At 39.4% G+C, this 20,339-nt stretch overlaps 1 protein-coding gene across 5 annotated transcripts in view; it reads right to left on the reverse strand.

Moving 5' to 3' along the window:
* slc12a5a (solute carrier family 12 member 5a) overlaps positions 1–20,339 on the reverse strand; it is a 192,934-nt gene that overhangs the window by 53,683 nt on the left and 118,912 nt on the right. For all 5 annotated transcript variants that reach the window (XM_085457533.1, XM_085457532.1, XM_085457535.1 and 2 more), the window contains exons 2-3: positions 4,590–4,690; positions 3,928–4,065 (exon numbers count right to left, since the gene is read on the reverse strand). In XM_085457533.1, the coding sequence (XP_085313659.1) occupies positions 3,928–4,065; positions 4,590–4,690 (239 nt within the window). The remainder of the gene's footprint in view (positions 1–3,927; positions 4,066–4,589; positions 4,691–20,339) is intronic.

The following is a 20,339-nucleotide window of genomic DNA, read 5'->3' on the forward strand; positions in this document are numbered from 1 at the left end:
TCATAACTAAATAAAATACAATTGCCTGCATGGTAGGATAACACTTGAAGAAAACTGTTATATCATAATGTTTTTGCTCATATGGGTTAAATTATGATCATCATGGAATATAAAAACCTGTTTCCAATGTCATTGTGTAACTGTAAACATGAATAAATGCTGATCTTTACTTGATGCCATGCTTACCATGTTCACCACATGAGTTTAGTTAGCATGTTAAAATAGGTTACTAACACTAAACAAAAAGTGCAAGCGGGGCTGCTGGGAATGTTCTGAAGGTTTTTCGGCACTGAATAAATAGAATACTGTACACATTTAAGTTTAATGGAGCTGGATAAAAAGTTAAAATGTAAAAAAGGCAAGAAAACTTTAAAGGGACATAAATGGATGCCACAAATATGATGGTGAAGACACTGAGCTCAAAACGTGAGGAAATGATTTGTTCTCCAACCGGTTGGGGAGTGGTTGCTGGCTATCTCTAGACAAAATTTGAATTCAAAAATAAAAGTTGTGCATTTTGAAACATGTTTGTTGCAGATTAATAATATATCTTTTGCTTCTGTGTTCTCTGTTTCACTACAAGTCGGTGAGCAGCTGGGAAGCGTCTATAGACAAATCAGCATTTTCCATGCAAATGATGCGTGACTGTAGTAATGTGCTAATGAGCCAAAGAATTACAATGAGGTTTTTAGTGTAGCACTGTATACTTCTTTATGACCAATTTCACCCAGCGACTTCCAGTAATCACTCACCAACCAGTCAGGGAATACACATTTTTCACAGGTGACCAGTGGTTGCTAGGGGTCACCGATTGGTAAGACAGTAACTATTTCAATCTGGTGTCAGATTTCTGAACACAAGCATGAATAAAGAAACAGATGTATTACTCTTCTTAGACTTATCCCTGCCGTTGATTTAAACTCTTTTTCCCAGATCTGCTCTATACCTAGATGCTGGAATCATCTGGAGCCACAGCAGGAAAAGTACATACTGAATTGGATATAATAGGTGAACTGGCATCTCATGTCATCATCACTGATCTTTCTCAAGGTTAAAAAGAAAAAAAATACCTGAGTGACAGAGAAACAGGACAGGAAGGAAGACAAGAAGTGGATAGAAGCAAATATATAAGGGTAGGGAGAGATAGGCTGATTGGACACACGAGAAGACAGACAGTGTCAAAGGTCATTGAAAAGCTGTCAAACTGTCACTGCTGTAGCGTCTCACTTTTTAAATGTGTGTTTTATCTCATGTGGGTTAACTCTGAAGTCAGAAACTTTCAAAAGTTGGTGTGAAATATCTTAACACGTGTCACTTTCCATCAGTCTGTTGTCCTAATTTGGCATGAGCTCCTTCACAAATTATCATTTGTCATTGAGTTTCAGCTTTGCTTGTCACTGCATACCTAACACCATAATTTCCCACAGGATTAATAATGCAGCAGTCTGTCCATCAAGTGCTGAGAAAAAGCCAGAAAAGTAAACCACTTCCTGCTGGCATCTCGACACCAACGGCAGAAAATATCATGGGATGATATGGAAGGAACTCATTAGTGAGTGGCATTTAAGCTGCAAACCCATAACATGAACCGGGGATTTATAATATCAACAGAAAATGATTGGCAAGTCCTAAACTGGTGGAGATATTCAGGCTCTCCAGTGACTGTGTTAACAAAACAATTTAAGACTGTGCTGTTGGGGAAACATTATTTGATCTTATGTAAATTGCAGCTCTATATTTGGTAACACTTAATGACCATCCACTGGCAACAGGAACATGGTCCTTTCTGGTTGAACGAGTTTTTCAACCAGGAAGAGCCATAAATAATTCTACTGCTGCAAATGTAAATCCACAGGCAAAAGATTTATCTGTGCACATTGCATCATACTGAGCGGGGAGTTAAGTCAGTGGAAGTTAATTTTAGTAATTTTTTTAAGAAGAAATAATTTTTCATAACCAAAAACCTGGCCCATTTTTTGAAGACAGCTTACACTATCATTTCAACATTAGTTTTTATACTGCAGCCAGTAAGACCATTACTCTGCACTGGAGTACACTGTTATTGCTGTAACATTTAACTAATAAGATGCAGCACACAAATATATCTGAACATTTATGTTCTTTTAAGCATTTTAAATATATTCCTTATAGTCTTTAAAGAACAGATAAACACATCAGGAGTTATAAACATTACTATGCACTAGTCTTGATCTTATAACGCAGTTTTAGTTTTTTACACTCGCTGCAGCACATTCACATTACATCCAGCTTTTTCCAGATAAAGCACTTTTAATGGAGCAGCTCAGTTATAACACAGTCGATTTGAATCCACATTTTACCATTTAGTGTTTGCTTCTGTCGGAGTCACATGTTGACGCAATAATTGCCTTTTGCGGCAAAAAATGGTCAAAATATGCCAGAGAAAATACACAAAAATATAATATAACAATACAACTAAGAATACAAATACACTGATTATGAACTGAAACACTTATAGCAACTTTAAAAGGTGTCTCTGATGAATATATCTTCTTAAATAAAACACAGATAAAATTTTTCTCGTGTTGTGCTCGTGACAACATTTCTATGACCTTTTGCATCACAGAGATAACCTTGTTTTCCCATGCATTTGCACTTACCATACTGTATAGGTTAGCGTGTTGTATAGACCAATCCAGTGACCAATTTGTGTGTTCCACCATTTTTCAGTGCCAGAGACAGCAGCAAGGGTATTTGGATCGACGATAGCAGGGACTGGCCCCTAATTACTGTTTGTATGTAATGCTGACTTTGTGAAAGTGTGGCTAACCTTGGTACATGCTTATATTTCACAATCTAAGGAGCTTGGAAAGAAAAGCGTCTGGACTTGTTTAAGTTGCTTGAAGACGTTTCACCTCTCATCCGAGAAGCTTCTTCAGTTCTAAGGTTAAATGGTGGAGAGTCCCAGATTTAAACCCAGTAGGAGTTTTCCCCCCAAAGAGGGACAAAGGACCCTCTGGTGATCCTCTACCTAATCACATGAGCCAAGGTGTGAAAACGGGTGTGGGTCACAATCAACCAGGGTTTCGGGTGAGCTCATTATGAAACCTGGCCCCACCCTATCATGTGATTTCCTGATGGCCCAGGATGTGAGTGGGCGTTAAGGCGTCTGGGAAGGGATCTCAAAACTGGATTATAGATGGCAGAGAGTTGGTGTCGTAAACCACCGCCTCTGTTCAAAGATGGTCGCTTACAGTGGACATAAATGGCTTCTTTCACTCCTCTTTCAAACCATCTGTCCTCTCTGTCCAAAATGTGAACATTGGCATCCTTAAAAGAGTGACCTTTGTCCTTTAGATGCAGATGAACTGCTGAGTCTTGTCCCGTGGAGGTGGCTCTTCTGTGTTGTGCCATGCGCTTGTGAAGTGGCTGTTTGGTCTCTCCAATGTAGAGGTCTGGGCATTCGTCCCTGCACTGTACAGTCCAGGCGCTTTTCTTTCCAAGCTCCTTAGACTACGATGACCTGGATGACTGAGAGCCTTCACAGACATATATTTCACAATAATGCTACAATTGGTTGCCTGAGTTGGTTTATTCTGTGACCATTGCTTCCCCTCATTAACATTAGCTAAGCATTGTTAACCTAGCTGATGTAACGGTGCTGCTCTCACAGTGCCTTTCAGGCTGAGTAACTTCTACTTGATAAGCTACGTAGGCAGATGCAAACTAAAGATACAACTAAATATAGTACTCTTATCAACAAATTAACAAATTCTGTTAATATTCTTCATCTACTTCTTCCAAACGCTGATCCTCTAACAGGGGTACATTTGAGCTTTCCATGAAAATTAAATGAATGGTACTCTCTTAGAGTAGTTGACCTTTGGTACTTTATTTGTCTATAAAATCTGTTGTATGTTTCAGTGCATATATTTTTAAGATAAATACCTTAACAGGTTTCTTGCGTGATGACTCAGCCTCATTGTTTTCAGCCTCCTCATGCTCCTTGCTACCTTGAGGCAGGTTAGAATAGTTGGCCAGGCTACTGAGAAGAGATGACACCATGGGGCTGGTGTCCATCTCCTCCTGCAGAAAAACAAGCAGACAGGAAGGTTGCAATCAGCATTTTAGCCAATATTATTAACAATCTCAATCAAACAAGTGAACTCTATAAAATGACCAATCACTTAGTGGCTGTTTCCATAGATCATTGCAGATAAGAAGCCATTTAATCTACTTGCTATCCTCTTTTGTGGATTTCAGCTCATTTGAAACAAAAACAAGTGTGCACACCATAAACCCCCTTTTCCTGTTCAATCTAGAAATCCCACTGAGAAGACATTGTAAATATATCTGTGCAGAGCGGAGGCAAATTGCCTCATTGAGGTTCAATCCTGCACCACTCTGAGATTTTCTTGCTTTAACCTGAGGTTCCCACATGCCCTTCACACAGTAATTACCCTCATTAATCGATGTCAGAGCCCCTATTCAATCACTGAATTGTGAAAACGAGTGTATCCTGCTTCTTACCATCGCATCTGATTATGTGTGTTAACAAAATCAATGTGTGCATGTGCGTATGTGTGTGTATGCGGAGTATTGCATTATACCTCAAACAGGGCCATGTTCTTGCGGTCATATTGCTGAGTCTTCTCTGTGGCAGCATCACTGCTGTTGATGAAGGGGCTGCTTTCCTTGGGGTTACTGTCTCCTGGAAGAAACAAACACACATCTACTTTTAGAGTGGTCTGAAATAAAGCAGAGGACAAAGAGCATGTTAGGGGAGAGGATAATGCACAAGTCAGACAAAAGATTCCTGATGTCAAAGGAATCCTTTTTGCAACAACTAAAAGTAACAACTTTTAAAAATAGGTAGACTTTTGGAATAAATACTTTTTTATCGTTAAAATAAAGAAAAAACACACAGAATGCTCAAAGCAGAGGACGTCTGATAAGGAAAGCTTGCCATCTCCTTGAAGCAGTCAGAAATGCTGAGCAAGAGAAGCATACCTAATGGACTGTGTATTGACAATATGTGAAGTGCTATGTATTCCATATGGCCATAGGAAGAAGACAACCTGGACGTGTCAACCAGTGTTTTCACCTCACTGAAAAACAACATCACAACTCTGAACGCAAACACAAAAAAATGGTCTACAACCCGGCAGCTTTTCTTACCCTGAACAAAAAAACCCCTGACTTGTAGAATCAGCCTGATAGTGACAGCTCGCTGAAGGCAACATGACTCTATCGAAAAGCATCTGTCTACGAGTTCACAGGCCCAGAAATAGGGCCAGAACAAACAAATCCTCGAAACAACGTGTAGTGAGAGGGAAGCATCCAGCTCTTTGCACATTCATTGATTCTCATTATCTGAGATCAAGAAGTTCATTGATTTCTAATTGACATTTGAAAATTCAGTACACCTCAGGCAGTGTTCAATCTATTTTTTCCCTGTATACCGCGAGCAACTGCCTCCTATAAAACACTTTCTTGACATCTCCCTCAAAGCAGCAGGATTTTATTTTAAGGACCAAAATCTTTTTTTTAAATTATGTTTATGACAAAACTTTACTGGGTGTAATTTCAACTGACTGTTCATTGTATGATATGGAACTGATAGAAGAAATACTATTTTCTGTGCATACAATTTTAACACCTTGATTGGGTCTTCACAATAGATACAGTGGACACTTTAGTAGCTACACCTTGCTATTATAAGCTTAAGACCCACTTTTACCTTCAGACCTGCCAAAATTCTTAATATTGTTGATTGTACAAGGTGCTGGAAACATTTTTCAGATATTCTGGTCCATACTGACATGATAATATCACTGAGCAGTTGCAGGTTTGTCAGCTGCGCATCCATGGTATGAATCTCCTGTTCGTATCATGGAGATATGAACAGGAGATTTGCAGCATCCCAAAGGTGCTCTTTTCCATTGTGATCTGGTGACTGCAGAGTGCAGTGAACTCATTGTTATGTTAGGGAAACCGGTTTTAGATGGTCTGAGCTTGCTGGAAGCAGCCATCAGAAAATCTGTACAATGTACAATCAGTCTTTTGTTATTTAGGTTTTTTAATCTATTTTTATTCTGTTTTAAGATGCTTCACTATTGATATCGTTTTTTAATTGTGTTATTATTGTTTGCGACTTTTATCTCTGTAAAAGGAGCCATATAATACAGGGGCTATAAAGGGATGGACATGGTCAGCAACCATACAGTGTGCACTGTGGTAACCATCATGAAAAATGACAAAACCAAAGCTGCCAGTCAAACTTCCAGTGGATCAAGACAGAAACAGGACCCTCTTGGTCTGGTGACAAGTAATCTTTACTGCTGCAAAATGGACCAGACATAAGGACTTTATTGCAGTAAGCAGAGTCACACCAATTGACTCTCCAGACTGATGTGCATACACATATAAGTAAATACACACACAGTTACACATATATACAAACTTTCTTCGTGTATACAGGACATTGATCAGGACTCAATAAAGGGATCAATAAAGACGGGACTCACATAAAGATGGGCACAGGCATCAATTAATTCTTATCAGTGTCGCTCGCTACAATGTAGCACTCTTCTTCTAGTATTCAAATGAAATGAAAGTTACTAAAATCCTGTGTGGACCCGTAAATCAATCCAAACATAGCTACTCGACAGAGATGTGTGAAAGACTGATATATTGCAGTCATCAATCAAACCTTTGAATGTCACCAACACTGCAGAGTGACATTTTCTTTCTGAAGGAAACACGCAGCAAAAAAAAAAGGGATAAACCTTCCAGACGGTTACTTGTAATCGTGTTAGCACAGTTAGCACCATCCTACATCTTCATGAAAATTCAAGGTGTCTGTTTACATTATGCATTGATATTTATTGCTCTAACCTTTGTTTTGGCTACGTACTTGAAATGCTTGGTCACCAGAAATTTGCACTTCTCTAGAAAAATAATTGCATTCACAACCATTTTATACATAAAGTACAATGAAGGTCTGAGTGGTGAAGGTAGTGCAGAGTGAGCCATCTTATTCGCGCCTTCCCCTTCGAGCATCTCTTGAGGGAGACAGCAGATTGCGCTCCCTCTGGCTCTCGGTCCTGTCTTGGACTGCGAGACCGAGTTATTTATAGCCAAGATGCCGCAGCCATGTGCCATGACGTTGGGGCACCGCTAACAGCCGGCCCACTGTTCTAACAGAGATGGAGCAGTAGACAGGGACACTGAGAAAAGGGGCCATGCATGAAGATTCAGAGCACAAAAAGAGCACAGGGAGGTTAACACAAAGAGATGGAAAGTGAGAGAATAAGAGTACTGATGAGAAGATGAAGAGAGACACAGATAGATGGGGCAAGAGTAAACAGTGACAAAGAGAGAGCGATACAGGCTCAGACAGGACAAAGACGAGGCAGCCAAATCTGAAATGGGAACCCGCAGAGAGAGAAAGGGAGATGCAAAAAGAGGGACGCTCACGTCTGCTGCTGCAAAATGTAAAAGCTTCTGCAGCACTAAAGGTTCAGCTCACTTTGACCTGCAGGTTAAAACATACACTATGGTTAAAAGGAGGCCGGAGCATCTAACAGAGAGTTTTCAGAGCATGTGGATTATTTAGCTGGTTTATTTTCACTTTGTCAGAGCGAATCAGGATGATACAGTGTTGTGCCTCGCTTGAGATAAAACAAAATGAGCCTTCTTGTGCCCAGCAGAGATTAGACAAACATCTACAAACACACATATACACAATACACAGTCTGACTAATACACGGATGAATCTGTCTGTTCGTCGCCCATCTCAACATCAAACTTGCTTGATATGATGCTGGGTAAGTGCAGTATTGAGTTTGACGTTGGGGGACTTCTCTCTGTTACTAGGCAACATCATCAACTGGCAACCTCATAATGATGTCACACTTCAGATAACATATTTTATAAACCTCCTCTGCCTGCGGCATCTACCTTTGCTCATGCTAACGTGCCTGTGACAGCAGGTGTTGCTTTCAAATGCTTCTGTTTTCTATTCAAATTTGATTTAGAGCTGAAACACTTTTGGCTTTTACAGTACATTTATTTGCTACTTTTTCCATTTTTTCATCATTAAAAAAGATCTTAAAATTAGAGCCAGAAATTTCTCCACAATCCACTGCACAATATAGACAGTAAATAACTGATGTGATGGCTTTAAATGGTGCTCACACCATATCTGAACTGGAAAGAGATTTTTTGTATTTTGAACCTTCCAGTTTGAACGAGGGCAACAAATGTGAATCAAATGTGAATTTTCTAAATCCAAGGGATATTTTACTAAAACAGATCTTCTCTCTTTCATTTTCCCTTAAACAGCTTTATGTTTGTCTAAATCTCCTCATCCTCCTTGCTGATAGACATGACAAGTGTTTTTTTTTTGTTTTACATTTTTATATTAATGTATCTATTTTTATTGTAGGTAACTGTATGCATACTGTAAAGGCATGTCTTTCTTTTTTATTGACAGAAATCTGTAGTTCCATTTATTCCTGATAATCTGGTTTTAAAAATTAAATGTATATTTTGCTTCATTAAACAGAAACCAAATTAATACAGTGAGTTAAGAAATTACTATGTTTTTATCTGACTTGGAGTAAAACTCATCTAGAGGTACCCAAAATGTATCTTTGCAGGAAAAACCCCAATATGATGATTATAAAAGTTTGGATGCACAATGTAGGTTTGTAAATGGGACACTGTCTGTTATGTTAAATTGTAATTTTTCCAGTCTTACATATATGCAGTTTGTGCTTATGCTATTTAGAAAGACAGATTTTGATTTCAAAGAACTAATTCCTATAATCACTGAACCTTCACTGGTATTCATATAAACAATACCAGAAATGAGACAGTTGACATTGGAAAGGGAAGCTATAGCTGCAAATACAGTCTGGTTTATAATGCCGCTCTGAGTCAGTATGATCAAATGCTACTTGTCAGATGAGGAATGAAAGAGCGATGGTGAATCATGAGTCAAACAGCTGCAGCCAGGTGATGGGAGCGTGACTTAGCGTCTCAGCCTGAAAGCCATGTTCCATTTCCTGATGTAAACCACACGACACAATCCTTCCGGTTTCTCAGAACTATAAATTATCATTACACAAACTTACTCCTGTGGATAACGGAAAAATGATGAGGGTAAATCTCAGAAATCAAATTTTAAGAGCTCTTTATTATAGATAATAGTAAGGAAGTGACTCTGACGGGTTAAAGCACATACACACCAAAAAACTCAAACAAAAAAAAGGGGGGAAAACACACACACACACACACACACACACACACACACACACACAGTTGTACATCTGTGGGCTAATGTGCCCATAACAGCTCTTCTAACGTGTCATTTATCTCTACATGGCTCATTTCTCCTCATTGTCTAATTCTTAAAACTCCATCATCAAAAGAATGATGGAAACTATTTTTTGGGAAGAATGACAGTTCCCAAAAGAGTTTTGCTCTGACCGCATCCCCAAGCAGCTTATCCTTCCTCAGTCTGATGTGATCTGTTCAACAATGGCTCTCACTATCAAAGTCTTTCCTTATCTGTGGTCAAAATCCAGAGCCTTTTGCTCACAGAGCATGTGATCATACTCTAAATCCTCTGCAAAATAAAAACACTGAACCTTCCTTTATGTACTTTTCTTATAGATTTTTTTCCTCTTATTTTCTTATTTGTTACCATAGCAGACTCGTACCTTATTTACTAATATGACCATCAATGCGATTTACTTTTTAACAGAATTGTTTTATATGTTCGTAGCAATTTCAAAACAACATTATGTAGAGCAAGGCCGCTATCTTCAGGTTGCTGTACATTACATAGCCTCTTCATTAAGTCATTTTGGGCATTGCCAAATTCAGGGACAATAGTTTGACTCAAATTCTGATCATGACAGACTATTGAAGAATTATTGACTTTATAGAAAGCATTTATTGATTTTTTTTTTTAATACAATTTATTTAATTTATCGGAAAATAATTTCAGGTCTTACGGTGTTGGTTGAAATAGCAAGCTCTGGAAAATATTGATGAGCATTTTTTGTTTACTTACATTTTTGATGCTTAATTGAGAACTGATGATTTTCATCATTTGTGGATATGGAGTATTAGACGACTACTTTCATGCCCTAATAGATATTCACAAATGCTTTGTTTTGCCTGATCAATAATCAGTTACAAAAGCAGGCAGGTCAGCAGGTGAGACACTGGAATGAATAGATTATCAAGGTTAATCCAGTCCATTAGAGATTTGTTTACACATTTACCATCGGAGAGACAGAGTTCATCACTTGCATTGCAATATGAGAGCACCATCCCCCTGGTTTATATTCAATAAGGACTCTGTTTTCTATTGTCTGCCAGGATGAGCTACGCACAGAGAAGTCAGGACAATTCTACTGTTTGAGTGTAAATATAACTTGGTGCAAATGAGTGGAAGTCTGGTCCACTGCTCTGATTCGGACAATGCAATTCTCCAACAGATCTTTGAACAGAGCCACAGAGGACTGCTCAGTGAGCGCTATTTGACTTTGCTTTATTGATCCTCCTTGTATGGTGTTGAGGTGGCGACAGTCACAGTTACTACTCCCTCTCTCTCTCACTTAGAGTGCGTGTTGTTCTCCCTCTCTCTAACTGCTCTGTGTTAAGCTGCCATACTGCTCTTTCTCTCTGAGGACCAACTTCAGGGGGAAAAGCCAAAGAGCTGGATGTTGATTCTGGAGGAGCTGACTCAACAGAGGCTCTGGGACCACTTGTTGAATTGGTGTGTGCATCTGAATGGGCAAGTGTGTGTATATGTGATAGTGGGGTCTAAGCCAAGCATATGCACTAACTACTGTTGTACAGCAGCAGAAGAGTAGCATCTCAAATTAATCTTAGTCTGGGCTGGACTGCAGCCATTATATGTGAGAATAAGGACACACACTACCCCGGTGCTGTTGAAAAATGAGGCTTTTTACACACATCCAAAAACGTATTCACAGCTACTGCATGTATGAAAGTAAACATAGACCATCTTTTTGGCAGTCAATCTGACTCACAGCAGAATAAACAGTGAGTACATGTGCTTGCACAGACATTTAATTTGCATCCAGAGTGAAACGCTTCATCCAGTGAGGGATTCAAATGGAATTAGTCGGTTGGAAACAACCAATTAAAAAAAAAAAGAGGAGAAAAAAAGGAAAGATGAGTTGGATTTTCTGGCTGGGTTCCCTGCTATTGTTCCTTGGTGGTTCGCCAAATCCAAGCGGGTCATGAGTTCACTCACTGATTCTCTTGTCTTCTCTGAATGTCACTACAGTAAGGCATTAATTCGTGTCTGGCAGTCAGCGATATGTCTCTCTCTCTCTTGCTTGCTGACAGAGCTGGTGGATACTGGGTGGAGTCAGGTGAAGGATTAAGGTCACTTTAATCTAAATTCCAGTCAAATCAGGATTGACAGTGATTTAACATGTACCCAAACACACCCATGTGCAATTCTGTATGGAAATTACAAGTTTGTCTAAAAATGACCCAAAAAGGCTTAAAGCAGTTTTTAGCATAAAGCAGAGGCACGTTAAACCAAAGCGAATCTATTCATGATTCTGTCAGCCTTGCCTTTTTAACATTTTCTTTACATATTAATATATCCAAATATTTATAATTCATGCAACATGTAAGTGCAAGTTTTGTATTGAGATGAAGTTTTCAATTAATATTTTTGTTGAACCAACTGGTATTTTGGGGATTTTTTGCCTTCATTTACAGTGTAGTAGTGAAGATAGACATAAGAGAAAGAGCAGAGGAAGACACAAAGCAGATGACTGCAGGTCGGTCTCGATCCCGGGTCATTGCACTCCAGTCGCCTGTTTAACTGCTGCGCCAAACTAGTGTTTCTGCTGCTGTGGGCGTTTTTTTACTAGGAGACAGTAAAATGAAGTTTACATACTCAGATTTTGAAATTTTATTATAGTTGTTTATTTTTTGTTTTTATTCCATTATAGCTTTTTTTTTTTACTGGGTTTTTTTCCACTTTTCATTACTTTCAGTGTATTAATTCATGCATTTTGCATCTATGTGGCTGTTATTAAAAAAATATTTAATAAATAAAGTTGGTCTGATACACCCATCCATAATTGGACCTAACCATTTAACTCACTTATTAAACTGCTCCTGCCTTTGTTTGATTTAATTTAATTATTTAATTATTTATTTATTTATTTCGTATCCCGCTATGAAAAAATGGGATGATCCCATTTTGCTAAATTTGATCATTTTCATGGAATCACTAATATGGACTACTAATTTTTAACATGATAACAGGATTTAAATTCATATGGATGAAATATGACAAACGATTATAATGCTTAAAACAGTTAAAGACCTTTACACGGGCTGATTGATTAATTTATTTAAATCCCAACAGGCACTTATTTGCAAATACCACGCTTGCCAGGTCATAATGTAATTATTGATTGTCTCCTTTTCCCACTGCAGAGATGGCAGGGAGAATCACCAAGATACCTTTTTTTTTTTAAAAAACAAAAAACTGCATTTACAAATGCATTAGACATTTTCATGAGTGCAAACATAATGTACATACGAATAAATAGCAGCAGCATATGGGTACATGACCACATTTGCCCACACACACTGTCATAAATAGATATTCTCTCACTCTCCTCCCTCCGATCATGACTCCAGCACCACATCAGAGACACACCAGCCTTGTATAACTGGATCTCATGCTCTGTATTTTCTCTCTGTGTCTCCCACTCTCCCCTCGGTGCCTTTATTCTTCTTTCTTCCTGCTGCTTCGCTCCTCTGTGATGCATTTTATGGTCATATGCATGTAAGGAACACAACTGTGGAAATCTACAGTAAAATTACTCTGTTTCTTCACTGTGCTGCAGGACAGGACCCTGATCAGTATTCAGTCTGGTGCCTCAGCTCTGTATGAATTTTAATGCAGCACTGCCTCACAGGGTACGACTTTGACACAGTCACTTCTTTTCAGCCCCTCAACATCTCCAGTCGAGATCCTCGCTCCTGATTGGCTCCTAAACCGATGGTAGCTGATTGGCTACGAGCGTAGAGAGGCAGGAGGATGCCTGAGCATGTACATGAGAGCGTATAGCAGCTTTTAGTGTGTTGACCGGGCCTCTTGCGCATGTCTCTGTCGATGTCTGATGATGAATGGGTGAATCTAGTCCAATTTCCCCCTGCTGCTGCTTCCCCCGTAGCTGTGCACGTCAGGATTAATTTTGTTAAATGGCAGGCCACTGCAATGCCTTCCCTAAAGAACCTTCTTTATCTGGCATCATGCAAAGGAGGTGATTGTACACAGGAGGAGACTGACAGTCAAATGCAACTAAGCCTTCCCTGCCTTCTTTACTTGCTAATCTCTGCAATGACTGGTCGATGAAAGGAATATCTTGACAAGAGGAGGATACGCAGATGTTGCCGGGAGGTGACAATTGCCAGACTCAACTGTGAAATGATGCAGAGAAAATGCCAAATGAAACTATTTTTTACACTGTAAATCTTACTTAATGCTACTTTCACAAAAATCTTATCGTTCGGTGACAGAATTCAATTTATTCTTCCGCTTCTGTCTTCTCATTATCATAGCATAGCGCTCAATAATCTCTAGCCTTAATATTAAACGGATAAGAGTCTCCTCCCATTTGACACAAAAACACAGATTACAAAACATTTCAGGACCCTTGTTGAAGTGTCTTGAATTTCTATACAACAGATAGCAGGAAATGGAAAGCTGGCAGGCACAAAGGCAGTCACTTCTCCAGTGTGAAATCAATTTAGATAATAGATTTGTGGGTTTAAACATTGCCACGACAGTTCTGTCGGACATCGTGTTTTGTCAGGACAAAAGCATTATGGTTTTCCATTTTTTAGCCTTTAAGTAGCATGAAGTGGGAACCAAGCACAGTAGCTGTAAAGTCCCTTAGCCAAAAGTCACAGCTAATTATTCAATTTACATTTATTGCCATTTTCTCTATATTCAGAGAAGAAAAACAAACATAAGTGTACTCCACACTAAAGTTTTAATTACCCATCTATGTTTACTCTTGTGTGAGTGTTTTAAGTTCTGAACTAAAACCTTCTGTGGCTGTTCATTAACTTCTTTTCTTGTCCATGAGCTGTTAAGTTTGTTTACTTGAAAAGAAAAGTATCAGTCAGGGTTCACCTGGTATGAGGCGCACTAAATGACTAGTCATGTAAAGCCAGCCACACTGAGTCCCGGGTGGAGCCTGGCTGTCCGACTTCTTCCATAGCCAGTCTACCACCTGAGGAACACCTTGTGTCTTATTAGTCAACTGCATGCCTCCTGCATGCATTAAACTGGCTGTGGAAGAAGCTTTAGCTAGCTGCCTATTGCTGCTGTAATTGGTGAGCGATGGAGCCTCACTGGGCGACAGGGATGAAGCAAAGAGATGAAAAAAAGGATCGAGTGGGAGGAGAGTTGAGGTTGGGTAGGATTACACCCTGGTGAGGTAATTGGTTGAGGGGCAAAGGTGTCTCACACCTACTATCTTTTACTTTTTTAAGCATAGCGTAGCCAGAAGAAAGACACAGGAGCAAAAGCAGATGGGAGTGGAAAGGGAAAAGGATGTGGAAGGATGGGAGGCATGATAGCAGCTGGGAGATTGACATTTTTTCATGAGGTCATGGATTAAAAATTCACCCCAACTTATCACATGCCAGGAAACCAATTTAACTTGGAAACATAATTTCCTTCTGGGTGCTCTGGTGCCAGGTCTGGATTTGGAGCCAAGCGCTATCACACTTTTATTACATTTTGGCACATTTTTGGACAAGAGGGTTCAGTAGCCTGAGACAGGATGAGAGAGGTATCTTTCTTGGCTGAGTCATAGCATGAGAGAGAGAGCGAGAGAGAACAGAAGAGAGAGTGGGTTGGGAATCCAATAGCCTGCAGCAAAGCCTTGTACAGTAGATGGCAGGGATAGTTTATGTGATCGCTAGGTCTGATGGAAGGTGACAGGGCTATCAGCTTGCCAAATCTGCAGCTCTCTGATGAAATGCTGGAAGTGTGAATCAGGGTGCAAATTAACACCTGAATGCCCAACTCCTCCCCTGGCAATGGCCACATTCTCCATCCCTCCCCACCTTCACTTGCAAGTCAGAGGAAGCAATCTATCCAAAGCCCAGAGGACAACAGAGGGAGGGCACGTCCTTCTCTCCTCTCTCAGCACCTCTCCTCATTAATTTCATTCTCTGGTCTGCTCCTCTCCTCTCAGGTGTGATAGTGCATCCCTGTGGCCTCTTCTCAAGTATCTCCATCCCACTTCTATCTTTTGTGCCCTTTTTCTCACCTCTCAAGTCTTCTCTGCAAAACTCTTTCTGTCCTCAAGAGAAATAACAAAGTCAGCAGAACAGGCTGCAGACAGAGAAAAGCATCCTAACATATTGGGGCAAAAATAAAAGTTTAAATGAAGACAGCATAATAATGAGGGAGTTCAGAGGTAAAAGATGAAATTAAAGGGAAACTGGACAAGGATGAAAAAGTAATCGGAATTGTTTATGATAAAGTATTAGTCAGAATATACTTCCTCATATCTGTGATCCCTACTTGGTGAGTAGAAACATGAAAAGAAAAATACACGTTGAGTCACACAACTCTCAATTTACAAATCTGTAGACGATCAAATTACGATAATATAGAAAATATGTAGAAATCGCTAAAATATGATATTTTCCATCCATTTTGTTGGAAAATATAGAAGTAATGCTAAAGTAAATATGTTTGAAATAAAGAGAAAATTCTCTTTAAAAAATATTGTATAAATAATGTAAGGTCAAGTCTTACCTTTGAGGACACCTAAATTAAGCATAATGTTAATTTGTTAGGTCTTCATGTCTTTATTTATGCAGTTTGCAACCATCATGCTGGCTGCTTAATAATTCAAATCAACCAAACAGCATGAAAGAAGCTCACGCTTCTGGGAAAACTTCCACAACCCCAGATGGTTTGTCTGCCTCTGCTGGCCTCTAAGCTCTTCTTCTCCAACTGAGCAAAACTCAAGCCAATGCAGTGGTGCCGCTCAGGGCTGCTGTCGCAATTTTGCAAAAGGAAACACTTTCTAAAGATTTCAAAAGAATATAACTACCTGACAGCAGCAGACTGGAGCTAAAACATCTTTATACATTTCTGATACACCACAATTAGTACTGCGGTGCTGATTTGCCTGCCAACAGCACATCATCGAACCACTACATGAGAAGAAACAGAATGAGAGACTTATTATGTAACACAGCCAGAAATAACAGCAACGAAGCGCTCCGCCATGCTCTGAAAGTCAGATAAAGCAAGAATCATGGGGTGTATGGCAGCACACATTCAGCTTATTTGCAAGGCAACAACATCGGGGGTCATAAAACTCATAGAGACTACTCCATCACACTCCTGTTCAGGCATACAGCACTTTCAGTTTGCCCCAGTCAACAATCATTAGGCTACATATGATAGTCCTGGGTTGCTTAGGCACTGTTTTCACACAATCAACGTGACTTAAACTTTAGTGTTTGACCTCTATGCTTTAACCTTTAACCCAGTTTATCATAATGAATGCCTAACTTCTATAGTATGTGTCCAGCTAGACCTGGACCTGAGTTTCACATAAGAAAAATCTCACTCAACCAACCATGTTTTCCATTCTAAATATGCTTTACTTCAGTTAAGCTTGTAGAGTGGTCTTTTGCCACTGAAGGGCAGTTAAATAAACAATAAACATGTAAAGGAAGGAAAGATATGCCCTGCTTTACACTCAATTTGACCAATATTTTAAAAAAAATGATCATCACGCTGCATTACATAACACTTTAAACTAGCAACTGAGAATGCAGGCTCATTAGCAAAGAATTTACTGAAGTTCCAAAACATGATTACCCCCTGCAGGCCATATACAAAAGAATGCATGTTTAAGGTATTTCCATACTGACTTCACTTTTTAGACCCACAACCTACGCTATATGGACGAAAGTACTGGGCCACCTACACATTACACCTACAGGAGCTACTTGGTCATAGTAACCCAGCTATTGAGTCAGCAAAGCGTTGGCAACTTTTATGCACTCAGCACTCGGCGACCTTTACGTGGTCTGCTGAGTTGCTGCAATTCCTAAACACTTCCACTTTGCAATAACACCACTTATAGTTGATCGTGGACTATCTAAAAGGGAAGTAATTTCACCAGCTAACTTGTCGCAATGGTGGCGCCATTGTTTTACAACCGCTTGTTAACTGTTTGTGGACTGCTTGGCTCTATAAATCTGTGGCAAAAAATGTTTTAGCCCATAGCCTGTATGTCCATCTTTTATGTGCAGTCTATAGTAGCAATGGCATATTATTAGCATTAATTTGTATTAGAATTAAACACAAGCTCTTCAGCTTCTAAATGCTTTATTATGTTCATCAGCTTGATGTCAACTTTGTCAAAGAGTTCAACAGTACTAAACAAAACCAATTTTAAAGTGAGTAATAGTACTAAAGTAAATCAAAACAATGAGCTGAAAGGTAATAAACCCCCCTGTAACCACTGTAAGAGATTCAGTGTGAGTTTATCACATCATTCTTTGTGCATTTGTTATTACAAATACTCAGAGTTACAGCAGCTTTAAGTTCAACTACACTTTGTAAAACTTAAAGTCCTGCCTCAGCACAATATACCTGACATTTTAGAAGAAATATAAAGTGAGGGAAAGTGAAGGAGCAAGGTGGGTGCAAGAGATCATCCGTAATGAGTTGGGTTTATTGCCTATCAACTTCAACGACTGAAGTAATAGGGGGAAGTCAGACTGCAGACTGCAAAAGGCAGACAGAGAGACGGACACGGACAGAAGGACCGAGCCACACACAAAAAGACAAGAGCCTTTTTCTTGAGCCTGGCCCAGGCAGATAAGGCTAAAGCGTTTAGGGATTTATCTGGTGCCTCAGCACAGGTGCATTACCTGGATGGCTGAGTGCAGTCACAGTTATTTGCTGGTTGTATGTGAAACATAGCATTTCTATGCTCATTTGCCCGTTTATTTGTGTGTCTGTTTGTCTGCCCAGAGATCCACTGCAAGGCTGAGGCTCAACTTGCCAAACATGGATGGATTTTACTGGATATTTCTAGTTATGGGAAGATAAAGAAATGGGACACTGGTTTGGATTTAGATAAAAGCTTGAAAAGCGGAGCTTTTTATATCTGTATTCTATGAGAGGGTCAGAGAGAGAAAGACAAACTATCACAATGCAAAAATACAACCCACTACACAAGTAAGTCCAGGTCTTCAAAGCGCACGGATCATTGCTAAATATGGCATATTCAAATCTTATGAGTGGTAGTCATCTTTTATAAAATATTAATATTTATGGAGTCCAAAAACAGGCCTCAATTTTGTCTCCCTTGTGCAAGCTGCCACAAAAACCACTTTTCTCCTTAAATACACTCTTGAGAAAACATATAGAAGAACAAGAGGAGCGAATGAAACGGAGTATAGCCAACATGTGCAGGGAGTTTATCTCTGCTGTACTGTCTCTTTTTGGTCTAGACAGAGCTTTTTTTTTAATAAAAAAAAAGGGAAGAGGAAGTTGTAAGAGAGGGCCTCTAGGCAGAGGAGCAAAGTGAAGAGGTTGTGTGAAAAATTATCTACTTTCTGTTTCTCTCTCACTTTTCCCCCACCTTTTCCTCTTATTTGCCACCTTGTATTTTCTCTCTGCTACCCTCTATAGACTTTGCCTGGCTGGTAGAAACTGCTGTTCACTTGAATAGAGCGAGAGTGCGTTTGTGTGTGTACGTCAACCTGCATCCCGGTGGGCCCGCAGACTCAAAGACTGAGGCTTTTGTCTGCCTTTGATTACTCCTATAAATTATGCATCCTGCACCTCTTTGTTTGTGCGTCCATGTGTGTCTGAGGGTGTGTGTGTGGCACCGAGCCAGAGACTGCAGTGGGTAGCGACAGTGACTGATGATGCTTTGCCCTTCTTCACGCACACTTTCTCTTCCACTTACACACAAATTCATGCACATTTTTATTTTTGCTCACACATTACCACTACAGTATATAGTTTTCCTTGTTTGCTCTTTAATGTCCCATCTCTTATCAACCCTCAGAGAAAGCTGAACTTCTGTGATGGTCAGAAAACGTGCAACATTAAGAACGCTATATTACCTTAATTAACAGCAGAAACTGGCTAGGTGTGAGTCAGCAGTGCACTGTCATGAGGAGATACTGAGAAAATGAAAACATGAGAAAAAAATCTGTGAAATTATGCTTTTGGTAAATATGTTAAAGGACCCCAAGGCCTCATGATATGAGATGATCATATCCAAAAGTAACACCTGCACATTGTTCCTTTTGTCTGAGTGAACTTCCTAAATCTGAAAGTCATTTTTTGTATGACCACCGTTATTCTCCAACACATCCTCAGCTCTTTTAAGCAAGCTTCTTGTTATTTCTCTAAGTGGTCTTCAGGAATAGCTCTCCAGGCTCCTTGAACGACAGTCACAGCTCTTCTTTATATGTGCTTCAAAGAGCATTATCCAACTATACTTCCACTGCTGTGGCAGTGAAAAAAACTGTTGCTGATCACTGCTGTGCTGACATATGAAGCTGCTTGCTTTCAGATAACATCTATATGGTACTGCATGGTGGATCAAATTCACAATTTTGACAAGATCCCCAACATCACTGTCTAATGTCTCCATCATGTCTTCTGCTGCTCCTGTAGACACTCTTTCCTCAATTTTGCTATTTTACCTCTGCCAAGCTGTATTATCATTGACATTTTTCATATATTCACTTAGAAAAATAGGAACAAATTGTGTTTGTTTGAAGAGTCTGCTGGTAAGGGCCTAAAGATATATTTTCAAATAGGTTCTTTTAAGTTATCTGCTATGTGTAAACACAAAACTTGCTCATCACTTCAGTCAAGTGGCTTAAAAAATACATTTTTAAGAGAAAAGTATTTATATCACTGTTATTTCAGTATTTAAAGAGTTTTAACGCAAGCTGTAATATAACGCAGATTGTAGGCAAGGCAAGGCAAGTTTATTTGTATAGCACAATTCAACAACAAGGTGATTCAAAGTGTATTGTAGTAAAACTTCCTGTACTTTATAAGCTGTTGGGTGTACAAAAGAAGGAAAAAGTAGCTGGAAGATTTTTTTTCCTGGGTTTCTCCTAGACCACAGATTTACAGCAACCCAGGTATAAACTCCTGACTTCAGACTGAATGCAATATTTTGGAGCAGCACTCTTCTGGTCATCATTTTTATCAAGTGACCTTCTGCTGCCACAGTTATGACCACAACCATCCATCTTAT

Source organism: Copadichromis virginalis, linkage group LG5 (assembly GCF_057382275.1).
Source record: "Copadichromis virginalis isolate Kocher_CV1m ecotype Utaka linkage group LG5, C_Virginalis_male_GT1.1, whole genome shotgun sequence".
In the NCBI taxonomy this organism is placed as follows: Eukaryota; Metazoa; Chordata; class Actinopteri; order Cichliformes; family Cichlidae; genus Copadichromis; species Copadichromis virginalis.